The sequence below is a fragment of the Simochromis diagramma genome, unplaced genomic scaffold, assembly GCF_900408965.1.
Source record: "Simochromis diagramma unplaced genomic scaffold, fSimDia1.1 OVJJ01000320.1, whole genome shotgun sequence".
NCBI classification, from domain to species: domain Eukaryota; kingdom Metazoa; phylum Chordata; class Actinopteri; order Cichliformes; family Cichlidae; genus Simochromis; species Simochromis diagramma.
In genome coordinates, this window is record NW_024386773.1 from 11,042,995 (window position 1) to 11,061,447 (window position 18,453).

Below are 18,453 nucleotides of genomic sequence, written 5' to 3' on the forward strand. Positions count from 1 at the left end.
CTTCCGAGCTGTTTGTTTGCTTGTTTGTGAAAGGAGTAAAGGACGATTTGATCATTTAGATGAGGGACTTGTTAAGGTCAAAGGTTAACAAGGGTACCAAGCAGGTTAAGGCGGGGTGTAAAACATTAGGCCTGCATGGCATGAAACATGTGCAAAGGGGAATTATTGATACTACTACTACTACTACTACTACTACTAATAATAATAATAATAATAATAGAAGAAGAATAGAAGTTTCTTGTCTGCCAACAGGGTTTATTTTTCATTTTGAGATTATAAAAATAATAATGAGTAAACAAATGCATAACTTGAAATTTTAAATCGGATTTAAAGTTGATTGATTGATCAAGTCCAGTTTCCTGCATCACAACGTCACGTTCTGCTTTACAGTGCATCACCACCATACTGGAAGTGCCAAGTGAGTTGAAGTCTGTCACAGATGATGGCAAAGTGAGGCAGAGGGGAGGAGGACTGATGACACGGAGCTGGCACAGCGAGCGAGTCGTACATTGTACTTTGTGGTGAAGGAAGGGAAGCGTGCGTCTCCTCTCCATCACATTTCACTTTTTCAAACAGTGACGGGGAATCAAAGAAGGCAGGATGTAGAATCCGTCAGACACAGACCGTTTCTTCAGAGTCTTGCGGTTAATTCTGCTGCTTTCAGTCGCGTTTTTTCGCTCTGCTCGGTGCGGGAGTCTGCCGATCGACCGAGGTGAAGAAGAGAGGTGTTGCTCGCTGCCTCAGCTCGCTGGATGGATCCGAGCTCATCCTTTCTCACTTACAACTGAGGACTCGGTTTGGAAGAGTTGGGATTTTGTTCCCTCCTCCACTCCATCTCCTTTTCTGTGAGTATTCCTGTTTTCGCCGACCCTTTTATTCAGTTCTTATCTTTGGAAGGGCTGATATAAATTTAGAAATTTGCATTTATCAGGTGAATAAATGCGTTTGTTGGGGAAGTTGTGCGATTCGTGCGCTGGAGGCGAAAAGCGGTGTTTCTAAGGCGTGAACGTTTCAGAATCACTTTTTGTCACGTTTTGAGTATAACGTGCACGGACACAAAATGTTTGCTTATACTCGACCAGGTAATACAAGTCAGTAAAGAAACGTCATCAGGTCATTGTGTAATTTGTGTACTTTAAAATTCTAACAGGGAAAACCGCGTAACGTTATCAGCGCATGGAGAACTCTGAAGTAGATTTCCTCCTTATTTAGATTCAACAGGTTTGGCTGTCACTGTTTTTCACCGTAGGATGGTTAATGAAGCTGCTCAGAACAGAAGCCTTATAGTTGTTTCTTAATGTCGCCGATGCTGGTTAAATTGTACATCTAATTGTTCCTTTTCGACACAAAAGGCGAGTCATTTGATTCACATGCATACCAATTAATTGTGGTCTAAGTCGAACTCGTGCGCATTTTATTTTTTTCATAGAAATCAGATTTTACATTTCACACAAACTTTTACATCCACCTTTGGCTGTTCTTTCCATTTTTAGCAGCTCAGGTGGCATTTTGTATAGATGACATTTTCAGATATTTAAACAAGAGACTGCTGAAAGTGAAAGGAGATTTAACAGAGAGGAAAAATGTTTTGAAACTCATAGTAGAATAGGCATGATGGTACACAGCACCTTGATGGTCAGCACTGGTCATTTGGTTGAAGACTGAATGTGTTGCTGTTAATTATCCACATTCCCTTTTTTGTGTTTTCTTCTTCAGATGCCAGATCATTTTCAGGGCAGTTAAGTCTGAAGGTGTGGAAGACTTTGCTTCACAATGGCAACAGGAGTAGCAGCGTGGCTCCCCTTTGCCAGGGCTGCAGCAATTGGCTGGATGCCTGTGGCCAACTGCCCCATGCCTATTGCGCCAAGAGACAACAGCAAGAAACAAGATGAACTTATCATCCTCAATGTCAGCGGCCGTCGTTTTCAGACCTGGAGAACAACATTGGACCGCTACCCAGACACCCTACTGGGCAGTTCTGAGAAAGATTTCTTTTACAACGAGGAAACCAAGGAGTACTTTTTCGACCGGGACCCTGACGCCTTCAGAAGCATTCTCAACTTTTACCGAACAGGAAAGCTCCATTATCCTCGTCACGAGTGCATCTCGGCCTATGATGAGGAGCTGACTTTCTTTGGCATCATACCTGAGATCATCGGTGACTGCTGCTATGAAGAATACAAGGACAGAAAGAGGGAGAACTTAGAGCGGCTGCAGGATGATCAGGAAGAGAATATGGACCTGAAGATGCCCAACATGAACTTCAGAGAGACCATGTGGCGCGCCTTTGAAAACCCCCACACCTCCACCATGGCCCTGGTCTTTTACTATGTCACTGGGTTCTTCATTGCTGTCTCGGTCATTACGAATGTGGTGGAGACCGTGCCCTGTGGTGCTACTGCCAATCAGAAAGACATGCCATGTGGCGAACGCTACACTGTTGCGTTCTTCTGCATGGACACCGCCTGTGTTATGATTTTCACCGTGGAGTATCTGTTGCGCTTGTTTGCCGCACCTAGTCGTTACCGCTTCATGCGCTCTGTGATGAGCATCATCGACGTGGTGGCTATCTTGCCATATTATATTGGTCTAGTGATGACCAACAACGAGGATGTCAGCGGCGCATTCGTGACACTGCGCGTGTTTCGAGTGTTTCGTATCTTCAAGTTCTCCCGCCACTCGCAAGGCCTGCGGATCCTGGGTTATACACTCAAGAGCTGCGCTTCGGAGCTGGGCTTCCTCCTCTTCTCACTCACCATGGCCATCATCATCTTTGCCACGGTCATGTTTTATGCAGAGAAGGGCTCCAGCTCCAGCAAGTTCACCAGCATCCCAGCTTCATTCTGGTACACTATTGTCACCATGACGACGCTGGGGTGAGTAATAGACATATGCAACCCCCACACACGCACACTGACACAGGTAAATGCATTCACACACAGTTACACGTTGTGGTATATGTGTATTTTTGTTTGTGGAATTATAACAGAGTTGCTTATGATTTTAATAAACTGAATAATTTATGAAAACCACTTTGAATTTCAAATGAGCATTAAGACAGCCTTCCCCCATACTTCAGTACGCTACAGCTTATTTGAAACTGCCAGAGTGATTAATGGTGGGGAGTGTAGCATTTATCTATCAGCACAAACATTCATGGCGTTTTGTTTGCCTTAGTTAGAGCTCTCCAAATAAGAAGACACTGTTTGAATACATGCAATACACAAGTAGATGCTAAGATAATAGATTTGTATTTGTGCAAGGGATGTACAGCTCATGCAGAGCCACATCTTGTAGTTTCTGTTTTTGATCAGTGTAAATTCATGGAAAAAAAGCTTCCATATCATTTCCCATGTCATTAGGTTGCCACAACCAAAACATTTGAACATTTTTACTAATATTGAAACAAACAGTTCTATTCATAACCCTCCAATTAACTAACAACTCTTTTCCACCTCCACACTCTTAAATAAATGAATAAATAGTAAGTTTGATTGTTTTCAGAGGACAAACAATAGCTTTTCTACAGTTTTTTCAACAAATTTTCCTTTTGCTAATTGGGGCTAAACCAGGAGCTCCGTATGCACAGCTAAAGCTTCAGTTAAAAATGCTTTGCGAGCGTGAAATAATTTAACTGCATTATAAAGTGAGATTTTCTTCTGTACGCCTGGAGGCAAAGCGTCCCATGAGGCATCCTCTGTCACCTTTATTATGATTCCACTCTGCTCTTAATCCTTCCTTCGAGCTCGCTGAGATTCTGTGCCATGAATGGCAAGGTGAACTTAAAAGTGTTCCCGAAGTTTGGTCGAGTGTACTACTCTATTAAAGAAGCAGAATTGAAGAATAATTACGAGTTCCTAAAAATGCATTCTTCCCTCAGGCTCTCTTTGTAGATAATGCTATGTATGTAAATGGAAAATTTGTTCTTTTGGAAAGAAATGACATGACACAAAATAATTTTAATGGTTTTTGTGACTCACATGAGTAATGTAAATGTATTTTTGAATAGAAATCGCTTTCAAGTGAGCAGGAAACGCGTTAAAGGAAATGCCTATCGTTTTAAGTCTGTCTAAAAGGAATACCTAGATTTTATATGTATTGAAAACATTTTTGGCCTCTGTCATTTTTCATTCTCTCCACAGCAACTGTGAAAAGATTCCCACCTCATGTGATTTCAGTGAAAGCAATGCAGGACTCTAAACTTCAGGATAAAAAGACAAAGTTTATATGAGTCTTCAAGAATTTAATAAATTTTGAAAAATGGACTTAAGATAATAATATTCACAATAACTGGTGGTAACCAGTTATTATGAATATTTTTGAAACTTCTATGAGTTGGATTTTTTTAAAGAAACATTGAAAGATGCTATTACTATACTAGAACTGATGGGTTGGATTTTACATTGTTTGATTTATGTGACTGCAAAGATATGTATTTTCTAATTATCAACAAGTGAGAATCGGGAACTTTTTGAACGTTTATTAAGAATAAATATGTACTCTACATTTCATTAATTATTTCAGCTCTTTTACAATATTTGATCAAATTAAACAATAAGGAAAAACTCTAAAAAAATGCCTTACTCACTGAAATTTTACCAATTCTTTAACCAATTATTACAATAATGTCTGTAAATGTAGTGAATTTATAATTTTATATAATGACCACAAGGATAGACATTTTTCTTTCGTCATTTGATAAATATAGTTATGTTGTACAGCCCCGATTGCTGGGGGGTAGCCTACTAGCCTTAATAAATTTTTATTTATACATATTTATAAACCTAATAAATAGACATTAAGAATTGTATTTACAACATTAAATTACTTTAACCTACACTGATCTTTATTCCTATCAAGGAATAAAGCTAATAGGTGCTATGAACTACGAATTCCCCTTTTAATTTTTCTGTATTGATTAAGAACAGGAGACCTCACATGTGAGAGTGACACTGTCACAAGGTGTCACTGGTTGTGTCTGCTGTAATGATCTGATTAGATTAGACAAGAAATTATGAAATCTGACAATTCTGATATTCTCATTCTCGAAAACAAGCGTTAAGCAGAAAATCGTGTGTAACATCCTATTGCAGACCAGTCAGCTTACCATTTGTTATTGGGTTGGCCATCCTCATAGAGAAATGCAGCCTTGCTGAGATCTTCTTTGAAATGAAGTCTACATTTCCATAACATTTCTTTTTAAACTGACCAGATGTTCTATGCTGTTCATGTGTCTGACTTGCTGCCCAGCTCATCAGCTCTGTGCAGGTTGCTGTTGCTTCCATCAGTGTACTTTTAGCAGAGCTACTTGTGGGGAGCTTCTGAAATGCAAAGTGGCATATTTGGAGGAATCACAAGCATTAGCTTGACTGACCATGACCTGTTCCTACATCCCAGCGAGACGAAGGCACAAGGTTAGATGAGTTCAAGACGAAAGACACTGTAGTGAAATCATCATTAGAGATGATTTCGCTACAGGAAATCATCTCTAATTCAAAGCAAAGTAACTAACTTTGCACTTTAACCATTTGTTTTATTTATCTATTTGACTACAAAAGCCATATCCTAGCTTTAGTTAGGACTTTGAATTGTACCGTTTGGTGAAAGTGATATTGTTTGTGCAGATATTAGTGCTGCTGGATGAACCAAAGAATGGCTTTAATTTATATGTGGAAGTTTTGTTTTACACATAGAGTTTAAAACCTTATAGAAAAATGGCTTTTTACCGTCTATCAGGATTTATATTGTCTAGAAACTACAAATATTTATGTTTAGTGACATAATAATTTTTATTTTCAAAAATAATTATGCTGTTTATCATTGAGTCATTGAGAAAACCATAAATACTGGATTGGACAGCATGTGTGGGAGCTGTCATGCTGCACCAGATTACTACAGATAACTACACTGCAAATGTCACGAGCTTCTGCCTTTTTCCTAAACTAAAATGAAATTAAATAAAGTATGGTTAGATTCCTGGTCAGGAGTCAAATGACATTTTTTTTTTTTTTTTTTTTTCATTTTTTTTTATTTATTTATTTCACACTTGGTACAACCAATCAAACATGTTTTGCTAGTCGACCTAAAACTTCTTGAACTAGACATTTCCCAGCTTGACTTGTGGCAAACAGCCTTTTTTCTGTTTTGTTGTATATACAGTATTGTGCGAAAGACAAGCATGGACCATAATAGTCCTGTTAGTCTCTGTGCTGTGTAAGGCCAGACAGGCTGCCTGACCTTACCTGTGCAATATTTGTGTGGTTTGCTGTGTGTGGTACAAGTGCTTTCTTTTGTATCACACATACTAAAGGATACAAATGCCAAGGTGAAAGCATTATGTAAATTGTAAACCTGAACAATGTGTTTTCACAAAGACCCATTATGTGTGATGCACAATAGGCAGTGACACTGAGAGTCTATCTACAGCTCTGACAAAGTGAGCCTCATCACTACCCAAGGACAGTTATTTGTAATTGGGAAAACTATCAATTGATGCGCGTTCAAAGCAAACACACGCATCATTTTGTAAGTGCTGAATTCAAGGGCTGAAATTCAATACCTATTACAAAAACTAACATTGGATACTGTTGGAAATAATTCTGCAGCATATCGAATGTATGAAGTCAGGTAGGGCTGTGCGATATGACCAAAATCTCATATCCCGATATAAGAATTCTATCGTCCGATAACGATATAAATCACAAAAATTGAACATTTTCTGTAAATAAATAAAAACAGGCACTTGTCTGTCCATAGTGTGGTTATATAAAATATAAGAGAAAGAGAGAACTTTACGAAATTAATATAGCCACTACAGTGACCATCAAAACGATGAAAAAATATTGCCGTAAACAGTTTATTTTGCGACACCACGAAACAAACGATAGCGTAAAATGAAAGATAGATGTTTTTATATCATCATCTGATATATATTGATATATCGAACAGCCCTAAAGTCAGGGTATAGATCAGTATAAAGATAAACTATACCATACAGTTCATACCATAGTTTATACCATAGGGTTTTGTATAATTACCTGAAAAAGATCTGTTCAGTATTATTGACTCTGTAAGTAAAAGATTCATTTTAATCTGAGTCATTGTCCCCTGTGCTTTTAGGCAAAGTAACACTGAGATCCGTTGCAATATTGTAAAATATATTATATTGTGTAATTTGCTGTATATTGTATATATTTATAGTGTATAATATAGTATATAGTAAATCTTAAAATATTATAAGAGTTGTATTCAGCTTGAGTAATATCATAATCACTTCACCATTCTCTCCTATGTTGAGGTGGGCTGCATGTGTGCAGTAGTACACATCATAAAGTAGACATAAATCAGAATAGATTCACAAACTCATCAAGGTCATTTTGGGCTTTTTAATTATTTCTTTGAAATTTTCGTTTTTGAGGGTGGAATGATTGTACAGCATATATCTTTAATGACTTTAAACAACTAGAATTTGGCTTTATTTTGTATTTTCTGTAATCCACACAGGGTCAACTATACGTATAGGCTCAAATATACACATACAATCATTTCAACTTTTAATAAGTGGAGCTGAATGTTCTAAAGTGTCTTTTAATTTGCCAAGGCCAAGGCCTGTTAGCTTCTCATTAGTGGTCATGGTTGACTACAACTAGCAATTTCTCTTTGTCTGAATAAAAGCGATTTGTTTGACTGCACACACTAGACTGACCAATTTCAATTTCATTCAGTTTAGTTTTATATAGTGCCAGATCACAAGACATCAAGGCACTTAATATTTTAATGACCCAACAATATTATGAGTAACACTCAGAACAATGGGACATTCCATGGAATTCATTGAGGCTCTAAGAAGGAGAACTATACATCTACACAAGTTGGCAGAAGGTTGCTTGAAGCCGTTTCTATCCAACTGCAGATTTGAGGATCATCTGTACAAACAGTTGCATGTAAGTATAGTTTATCGCCACCCAAATGGTCACCCTCACATGAGAGGAAATTGGTTAGGATGTTCAGGAACAACTCAGGATCTACCAAGCCTTCCATGAACTGCAAACTGCTTGAATACCAGCATTACTGTCCACAATGAAACAAGTTTTGAATTGCCGTGGAATGAGAGGGTCCCAACAAAGGAAGATTCTACTCCAAATTGACACCTTTAAGCTTGACTGAAATTTGCTGCCGCCCATATGGACAAGCCAATTGCCTTACAATAGGTATGTTTGGAAGTGTAAAGGTGAGGCTTTAAACCTAAGAACTCTGTACCAACTCTCAAGTATGGTGCGGTTAGGGCCATGCTCATGATAAAACAAGCCAAGGTTTTGGAATGGCTTTCCCAAAGCCCCAACCTCATTCTTTGCAACACACTATCAAACTTAAATAAACTTTACTGATTCATCAAGTCAAATATCCAGCCAGAATTATGCCCAAAGGCTTGCTGGCTACTAAAATCGTCTGATCTGACCTGCACCTTGCGAATGAACATTTAACCTTATATTACTGGGTGTATGTATATATCAGAGACTGTATGTATACTTGTGTGGATTACAGAAAATTCAAAATAAATTCAAACTTGTGCATCCAATTATTATTTGTCAGAGTCATTGAAAATGTATGCTGTACAGCTAATCCACCCTGAAAAAAGAACAGTTTAAAGAAATTATAAAAAAAGTGCCAAATAACCTTTACATTTAACCGTATATAAATAACCATACATATAAGGTCATGATGTAAACTTCTAACAAAAACTCTATATTTAAAAGGGGAACCAAAAAACAAGCAAAGACACAGTATAGTACACCCTTTGTTTTTACAGCTTACACCCACACCTATAAAATCAAAGCAAGTCAGGTGAAAGTAGTTCAAATGTTTCTGCCTGTACATCACCCACCCCCCACTCTCTAAAGCTTCTTATATTTCAATTAGTATGGGTAAATATGTAAATATGAGTACAACTGCAACTGAACAAACTCACCAGCCTTTCATGAGGCGCAGTGTTCCCTCCTGCCTGTCGCCTGTCAGTCTGTTCACCTACTGAAGGAACATATGCTCAGGTGATGAGGTCACCAATATCCCATCTGTCAATGCATATAAAAAGCTCTGGAGAAGAAAATCTTTTATCTAACACTGTTTTTTTATTCCCTTGAGTTCTGTTTGAACTGGTCTGTTTGATTTCTGAGAAAATCTATCTGCACTCGTTTATGTTTGCTTGTCTGTGTTTTATTATTTATATGTTATAAATGCTATAAAAACCATTTAAAGTGTTTGTTTTCAAATCAGTTTAAGTTTGTATTTCCATTTTTTATTTATCAAAAAAAAATGCTTTTAGCAGATATTGATATGAAAAAGTTTCTTGCTGTAAGTTTATTTTTATTTTTATCTTTAGGTAGTGTAGGTAATGTTTTTTGAGGGGAGGGTGGGGGTTGGATCATGTGTGGACATAAGGAAAATCAATTGCCCTTTGGGCACAATAAAGTTACCATTGAACTTGCAAGCAAACACCCATCTACACTAGCTAACCACACACTTTATACCATATAAAAAACATTCAGTCTAAACCCTCTGATAGAATTTCAGCTTTAGCCTTCATACAACCTAAAGCTGCATATTTTCTCAAAGTTGTAAAAGAAACATTAACAAAGGGGGTCTGAATATTCTCCCTAGATTGAAACAGCTTCAAAACCACTGAAATTCTAAACTTGTCTTTTATTAGATCTATTCCGACATCTTTCAACAACCACATTGTCACGTTAGAAATACACAACTTTTTAGTATCACAGCTCATGCCCAGCTTCAACACGGTGATTCTAATGATGAATACACTTATTCAGTGAAGTACCCTTATAGTTCAGCATAAGGTGAAATGGTTACTGCATTCAATTTGGTTAGCGATCATATTTCTGTGAGACTGCTACAAAGTCCAGAAACACAATATACAAAACAACAAGCACCTTTACAAAAAAATTGGATGTGGGCTATTATGTTATGGGTTGGAATTTTTAAAAAAAGCCATTAAGATTTGCATAAAAAAATACTCAGTTACCAGTTTCTTTTGCAACAACAACAAAAAAATCAAAGTCTTTGATGTTGATAGCCAATAATTGAGTCTGTCAATTATTTATCAGCCGCATTTAAATTATAACCCCAAAGAGCATATATGCACATTCAGATTTTGATTCATTTGCACGCATAAGTAGTTATTGCCTTTGATCGTGTCGGGTTTATGACCTGCCTCCCTGCGCCCTCTCCACGTCTTCATGAGCCCAGACAGCACAGCACAGCAGTTTTGGGTAATGGGCTGGAGCTGAGGGAGATGAGGGGGGGAAAGGGACTGACTGGCTGTATAATCAGCCACTTTCACTGTCCAGGAACAGGGGTGTTAAATCAACCTCAGGTGGCTGATAAAAGAATCTGGATTGAATCTCAGCAAGGTCTGCTGCCTGCGGCTGCCTGCCGACGCTGGCGCTGTCGGATACGCGGGCACCGGCATCAGTGGGACAGGATCCGAAAGATTGATGAGGAAGGAGAAATCCCTCTCTCCCGCTCTCTTTCTCCCTCCCACTGTCTTTTTCTCCCCCATCCTCCCCTCATCCCCCATGAGTCTCCCAGGGGAACAGCTATTTTGAGAGCACATGCACTGTGTGTGAAAGGGAGTTAGCAGTTTCAACTATAATCTGATACATGATCCAGACACAATGCATGAAAGCAGTCATTTTTACCTGCGTGACAGGTGCACTGAAAGCAAAGGTTCACTGGTGAGGTATCATCTCTCCCAAGTCTCCCACACCTCTAAAAACATTATTAACCCAATAATGAGAGAAATATTAATGAGGTGTGCATTGAAATCTGACTCTGGTGTTATAATTAGAGTGATTCTCCCAGTTGTAGAGTCCTGGTCCTGGACGGAGGCTTGTTCTGTAGCAGAAAGTGAGAGAAAATGTTGTTATGCATGTAGGTCATGTTCCCATCTCTGCCTTAATCAGTGGCTATATATAATCTGCTTCTTTCTTCAGAGAGACTTTAAGCTCGCTTCCCTCTGTGTTCTCTGCTCAACATCTCTATTAGATAAAGTAGACTGGGCCTAAGGGCCAAAGGCAGGACTAGAGAGGTCAGATGAGTTGTGCTTCCTGTTCAAAAGCGCTCTTTGTTCTAGTATTGGGAAAAATGAATAGGCTGAGAAAGACAAACAAAACTCGCCAAAGTCACTCCTGTCATAGACATTGCTTCAGTTTTTTATTTTTAATACAGTGCTCAAATTCCTAAACCACACAACACACATGCAGACCTGAAGAGGAAACTAATCATTATTTTCATCATCGATCAAGATAGGGATTAATTTTTCAGTGTGTCCATTAGGCTCAAATTACACTGTAGAACCATGAAGGATTGCCTAATGTAAATTTATTTGCCCGTGAAGGTGGGAATTAATTTTTTTTCCACTGGTTACCGTCAATCCAGCATCTGACGTTGGCCGATATATAAGTGAAGGTGCGTGTGAAACTTTTCAGGAAGGTTCTGCAAACACATTACTTAAATTGGGTTATTTGAGTTCAAACCCCGATCAAACTGACTCAAGTGAAAGCAAATGAACAAATGTATGCCTATAAGGTCCAACCTGTAAGGTGTGGTGGGGTTGGTGAAAAATTTGCAATGGCAGGCACCAGAATAACTTTTTATCTCAGAAAGGAACCGGGTCTCCGTGGCACTGCATTGGCAAGTCACACTTGAACAGCAGAACACAAACAACATAACCAGTGTCAATTCATTAAAAAAGCAAGAAGGTACCACCGTGTGGTTTTCATCCAGCAGTGACAAAGTACCTCTTAAACTAGTGTGTCAGTTGGAAACTGGGCAGTTTTGTGAAAGACAAATATTAATACAATAATAATATGCATAATGTGGCCTCAATCCAACTAGCACTTCCACTTAGCAAATGCCTTTAATTGTGTTTAAAGGCTAATTATTGATACTGAATTACATTTTCAAGGAGGGAGACCACTTAATCAGTAAAATTAAAACAGCAAAATTCAACCAAAAAACAAATAAACAGCAACAGACTTGATGACTGATATGTGTGTATCATATATTGCTCCAATGCTCGTCTCTGCAAATGTTTGCCTTGATTGTAAAGTCGTGCGTGTGTGTTTGCAATCCATGAAAACTGGGATTCGTTTTTTATGCAATAACAACACATGGCTCAGGTGACAAACCATGTTGCAATAATGACTTCTCAAGGTTCTGTCCCAAGATACCAATCTCTGCACTGCTAGATTTCCTTTTCCAATAGTCAAGTCTGGTTTCTTTGACCTTCACCATGGGGTACCTATTCTAACCAGTCATCCTCATCCCCTAGTCATAATACCATGGTTTCCTGATCTCATACCAGCTGTTTTCTTACGTAAACCAAACAACAGCATAACTATGGCAGGTTCACATCAATACACCTGCAGGTTGATATTTGCAAAATGTGCAAAATACATTCATTGATTTTATTTAGTAGTCTTAGGAGGCACTGACAAAATTATTCACACGTCCCCAAAAAGAGCTCAGATCACACAGTGTTTGTCTTTTTGAATGTTATTATTAATAATGTTTCAGCATAGGATCGCATAAATAATTTTGTTGTTTTGAGCTTTTCCAAAACTCTTATTCTTTGTGCACCCTATGAATATTTCACAAAATCTAAATAGGTTTAATTGCTCAACTTCACCACGGATCCCAAGGGTAATGTTAAATTATAATGAGTAAGTCTGTAGCACTAAGTTTGGTGATGATAAAGAAAGCAATAAAGAAAGCAACAATCTTAGACCTGATTTTAACTCTTAAATCCTTTCTTAGTTCAACACTCAGTTATGTGTAAAGGGATTAATTAACACTGGGAAGAGCAAAGCCTCTCATGTTGGGACTGAATTAACAGTCTGTAAAAGAAGCTGAGTATTATAGTTTTTTAAAGACTGCATGTACTATCTGAAGGATTCTTTGTTTTTCCATGGAAACGTGATTATGACTGTGCAAGAAAATGGGATGCGAATTTGATTTCTAGCCTCTGCTTGTTATGCTAATCTGTCTATTTCCCTAGTACTTGCAAATTGTGTTTGCAGTTAATTATGGATCATTGGTAACAAAAGTGGGGAGTTGGATTGCATTTTAGAAAGCAATAAATGTCAATTAATTGTGGAATGTCATACGTTTGTTAATAATGCAGGATCTCTGTGCCAAGCTGAAACAGAACTGGGAGGCAGCGCTTTCTAGTTTCTAAGTGCGATTATTCCTTCACACAAATCATCTGACGTTGTTACAGATTGTTGTAGTTTTCTATGGCAGTCTGCTTTCAGACAAAATTAATGGGCTATTTTGCTGCCTTGCAGAACCCCTGGGGTCAAAATGAGTGCAGCTAGTAGGAAATTAGAAGTATTCCTGCCTTTATCGGGCCAAGATGCTCTTGGAGCCAATTTCCCAACACAAGGCTCTTTAATAGAAACCTTTCTAATGATAGCTGTGGAATTTAATTTAGCTCCAATACGGGTTCATTTAACACCTAAACTCATTTTAAAGGAATTAAACTTGCAAAGGATAGTGGTCTCTGGCAAGCTTAACAACCCCTACACTCTCCTGACATTTTTCTCTTTCTCTTACTGGGATTGTAAAATGGCCAAAGCTTCGTCCCATATGAAATTCAGATACTAGTTTGACAGCAGGGAACAAGAGAAACTGGCAGGTAACATTGCAAAGGGTTTTTTTTTTTTTTCAAACTATGTTTAACCAGCAGTGTGCTTACATCATTTCTCTGGTGGAACAGCAGCACAGCATAGTGTACAAAAAATTGCTCATCCAATTATCAAGTTGTGTTTTTTCTGCATGAATCATGAGGCAATATATGCAGAAGCAGGATTAATAGTCATACTAACAATCCTCATTATTATCTGTGTACAAAACTAGCCTCACTTTTAGGCTAATGCTTTTAAGAAAAATGTTTGCTTATCCTCCTAAGACCCGAACTCTTCCATGGCATACGTTTAAAAATAAGAGCCACATATGAGGATATTCATTTAAAATTTTGATAGAACAGTGGCAGTATAATGTCCTCGTAAGTGGATATCAGGCCCTTGTAGAGCAAAATTCAGTATTTTGGTCTAAATAACCCAAAATGTGATGTCCACAGGTCCTAGGAGGTTAAATGCACCAGAAGAAGAGAAGAAGGGTATTCGCTTTTTTACTACGATAAAGCAATTATCCGTGGTTCGAAGATGTTACCTTACAATAACCTATTAAAATACCACCTTAAAGGTAAATCTAACATAAAGTAAGTTCTCACAAGAGCTTTTCTAAATACAAATGATATAAACAATGGTGTATGAAATGCCATAGCTAGAGGACATTACAGGAGTGAGAAGGCTAACGAGCTTGTCAGAGATATAATGTAATACTAAACCCATTAAATTTCTTTTTAATATTGTCAAAGAATTCCACCTACTTCTGCATAACCCAGGTATAAACATCCAGCGACAGGAACACTGGCAGGTAAAGTTATAACCTGGAAATTAAACAGTTGTGGAAAACTGGGAAGCTGTTGCTTACTTGCACATCTTGTAGATGCTGAGAAGCATAGTATACTCCCACTAAAAGGATGTTTTTGGCCTGGAACCCCTGAGATACATTCAGTTTTCTTTTTGTAAAAGGTAATAACTACTTCAGTTTGTTCAAAATGATATTTTTTGTGTTCAGTGCTGGCTAGAGTGTCTTGACAACTGCGGCATTTTATAAAAAAAAAAAAAAAAAGAATTAATACATTTATATTCACAGTTTTGCAACCTTAAACTGAGTTTTTTGTACCATTTCTCTCCCTCCTAAACATCTAATAGTTCTACACCATCAGTCCACGGGCTCTGTAAAAACTTCTCAGTTATTTTTATTTCAAAAGTCAGTTCTTTTATGACACCACTTGCCTAAAACAAGCAGTTGGGGCATTACTGAACAGTCCTTTATCTATCTTCATAGAAATCCAGCTTGAAAAGGCTGAACTATTCACTCTCGTTCTCTGCTGTCCCTGGACTCCAATTTTTTTTCTTTCATCTTCTTTTCTTTCATCTCTTTTTTCTTTCTGGCCCTGATTTTTTTGTGCTCTGTTGCCAGTAAGGCCTGATTGCTTTTAACAGTTAAGCTGCAGTAATAAACATACTGCAGTCCATTCACTATTAGTTTTTAAGCAGTGAGGGGAAAACGTTCTCTTCATATAGTCTGAATATAGCCATAAAAATGATTATTGATACAGCTGAAAACTTCTTTATACAAAAGCTTATTATAAAGTTCTTCCTTTTCTTTCTAGTCATTGCATTTTGAAAACACTACATTTTTAGGTTTCAAATTTGTTTCATGACAGATTACTTGTAAAAGTCTTTCTGCTGTAAACAAGAGCTGTCAGCGGGCCTCCTTTAACCATGACTTATAGTGCACGCTCTCTCTACCCACTTCCATTCAAGTTGCGTGTTTTGCGTGGAGGTGCCGTGACATTAAGTGTCATAAGTCATAAGTGGGAGTGTGTTACAAAACACTCCACAGAGAGTCTGCCACAGTGCTTCACTTACAGGCTACATATAAACATGTGCTGTTTGCCACGGAAGACGATCCATGCAAATGTAAAGTGTATGTGACTACCGGCATGTTAACATTTTATAAACTAAAACTATGATATAGACATAAAGACTATAAGCTGCTGTCTTCACCCAAATGTCCAAGACATGCAGTCACAGATGACCACAGTAAAAAAAGAAATTGATTATCAACCTTAAACCTACCGTGTCCTGGTGACAAGTGTATTTATGACTTCCATCATGGTCAAAATTTGTATTTGTTACAGACAAACAAACACCGAAGTTCAGTAACATACACCTCTCTGGTTCAGCCAGTGCAGGTCATTTCTCCCTCACACTACTCCAGGTTTCCCTCTCAATGACCACTTGAGAACTGAAGTCTCCCAGATGGAACACTTTCCAGTAACCTACCCTGAGACTCCAGTACTCCAGGTACTCTGAGCTGATGTTTGGCCTGTAAGCACACATGATGCTCAGAGTCCATTCCCTGACCTAAATGGACATGGAAGAAACGCTAACATACACGAACCAAAATGGTTGGACAGAAGTACACCCACCCCTCTTTAGCCACGCCTTGACGTAAACCCGACTGCCTGTATCTCTCAACATTAGAAGCTTGGGCCTCCTCCACCAAAGAGATGAGATCCTACCGGTGGTGAGCCCAAAAGTGGGTGAAGCTATTTGGCTGGGGTTAGGCCCTGTTGGGTAACATTGCACCAGGTAACATAACACCTGGGATCACATCTTATACTATGATAAAACAGTAATTAAGAACACAGACAAACCAGGTGGATTATGTGCCAGTCATAGCAGAAATATGGAGGGATTGCTTTTTTAGCGAGCTGCAGGGACACTAGTGGTGTAACCCAAGGGAAAAAATTACAGCTGATCTGTCAGCTACAATTATGAGAAAGTTGGAACCAGCTGGATGAAAAATATTTTTCAGTAGAGAAGTTCATACCTCAGGCTGCACGACCTAAGAGGTGCAACAGCCTGAGGTACGGACCATGAGGTATGGCACCTCTAAGCCTTACAGCCTGAGGGTGAGCAATAAAGTATTAATTGTGATGGATTTTTTGATGATTTCATACTTTTTTTCTCTGAATAATCTGGGAAAAACATAAATTAAATATAGTTTTTAAATTTGTTTTAGGTGTGTTTCACAAAGTCAGAATTTCCTTTTAAAAAAAAATGGGTTGTCTCATATGTGTGGTTTGTTTACAAAGTAAAGTTGCTACAAAGTAAAAGAGTTGAAGATCACAATTTTTGCTAGGAGCTGTAAACATTTTTATTAGGCCTTTTTATACCAGTGTGAATCTAAATTAAATAAATAATAATTATATTAATATAAATATAAGCTCTAACTCATATGGATTGGAATGAATATATTTTTTAAATGTTAGTTTAACACAGAGCTTCCCAAAGTGTGGGGCCCGCCCCCTAGGAGGGGCCGCAGAGCCATTGCAGGGGGGAGCGCAGTATGAAAAGGGGGAGAAAAAAACTGCTTGGACACTGCTAGCATGGGGCGCCCACACAAACGCAAAGCAGGAAGTGAAGCATCGCTGAATATGTTTCCAAACCAACTTCATTCTAAGCCAAAGACTAGAAAATATGGTGAAGCATATCTGCCCTTTGGTTTCACCTGCACAAGTGCCAAGGTAGGTCTCCCCTGCAGAATTGGGTTTCCCTTGGTCGGGAGCGCGCTGGGCTCTTCAAATAACGGACAAACAGTATCCCACATTCTTGATTTTTAGTTCACAAACACTTCTTGTAATGACTAACTAATCCTGACATTTTGGAGATGTTAGCTCTTTATACAGTAAAGTTACAGCGGGATACAGTGGGGCAAAAAAGTATTTAGTCAGCCACCGATTGTGCAAGTTCCCCCACTTAAAATGATGACAGAGGTCAGTAATTTGCACCAGAGGTACACTTCAACTGTGAGAGACAGAATGTGAAAAAAAAATCCATGAATTCACATGGTAGGATTTGTAAAGAATTTATTCGTAAATCAGGGTGGAAAATAAGTATTTGGTCACCTCAAACAAGGAAAATCTCTGGCTCTCACAGACCTGTAACGTCTTCTGTAAGAAGCTTTTCTGTCCCCCACTCGTTACCTGTATGAATGGCACCTGTTTGAACTCATCATCTGTATAAAAGACACCTGTCCACAGCCTCAAACAGTCAGACTCCAAACTCCGCCATGGCCAAGACCAAAGAGCTTTCGAAGGACACCAGGAAAAGTATTGTAGACCTGCACCAGACTGGGAAGAGTGAATCTACAATAGGCAAGCAGCTTGGTGTGAAAAAATCAACTGTGGGAGCAATCATCAGAAAATGGAAGACATACAAGACCACTGATAATCTCCCTCGATCTGGGGCTCCACGCAAGATCTCATCCCGTGGGGTCAAAATGATCATGAGAACGGTGAGCAAAGATCCCAGAACCACACGGGGGGACCTGGTGAATGACCTGCAGAGAGCTGGGACCAAAGTAACAAAGGTCACCATCAGTAACACACTACAACGGCAGGGAATCAAATCCCGCAGTGCCAGACGTGTTCCGCTGCTGAAGCCAGTGCATGTCCAGGCCCGTCTGAAGTTTGCCAGAGAGCACATGGATGATACAGCAGAGGATTGGGAGAATGTCATGTGGTCAGATGAAACCAAAGTAGAACTTTTTGGTATAAACTCAACTCGTCGTGTTTGGAGGAAGAAGAATACTGAGTTGCATCCCAAGAACACCATACCTACTGTGAAGCATGGGAGTGGAAACATCATGCTATGGGGCTGTTTTTCTGCCAAGGGGACAGGACGACTGATCCGTGTTAAGGACAGAATGAATGGGGCCATGTATCGTGAGATTTTG

The 18,453-nt window shown here is 38.7% G+C and overlaps 1 protein-coding gene across 1 annotated transcript in view; it reads left to right on the forward strand.

Moving 5' to 3' along the window:
• Window positions 1-452: 452 nt before the first annotated feature.
• The window catches only part of LOC120719012 (potassium voltage-gated channel subfamily D member 3-like), a 90,556-nt gene continuing 72,555 nt past the window's right edge, over window positions 453-18,453 (forward strand). Inside the window, exons 1-2 of the mRNA XM_040007831.1 lie at window positions 453-845; window positions 1,717-2,876. Of these exons, the coding sequence (XP_039863765.1) occupies window positions 1,774-2,876 (1,103 nt within the window). The 5' untranslated portion in view covers window positions 453-845; window positions 1,717-1,773. The remainder of the gene's footprint in view (window positions 846-1,716; window positions 2,877-18,453) is intronic.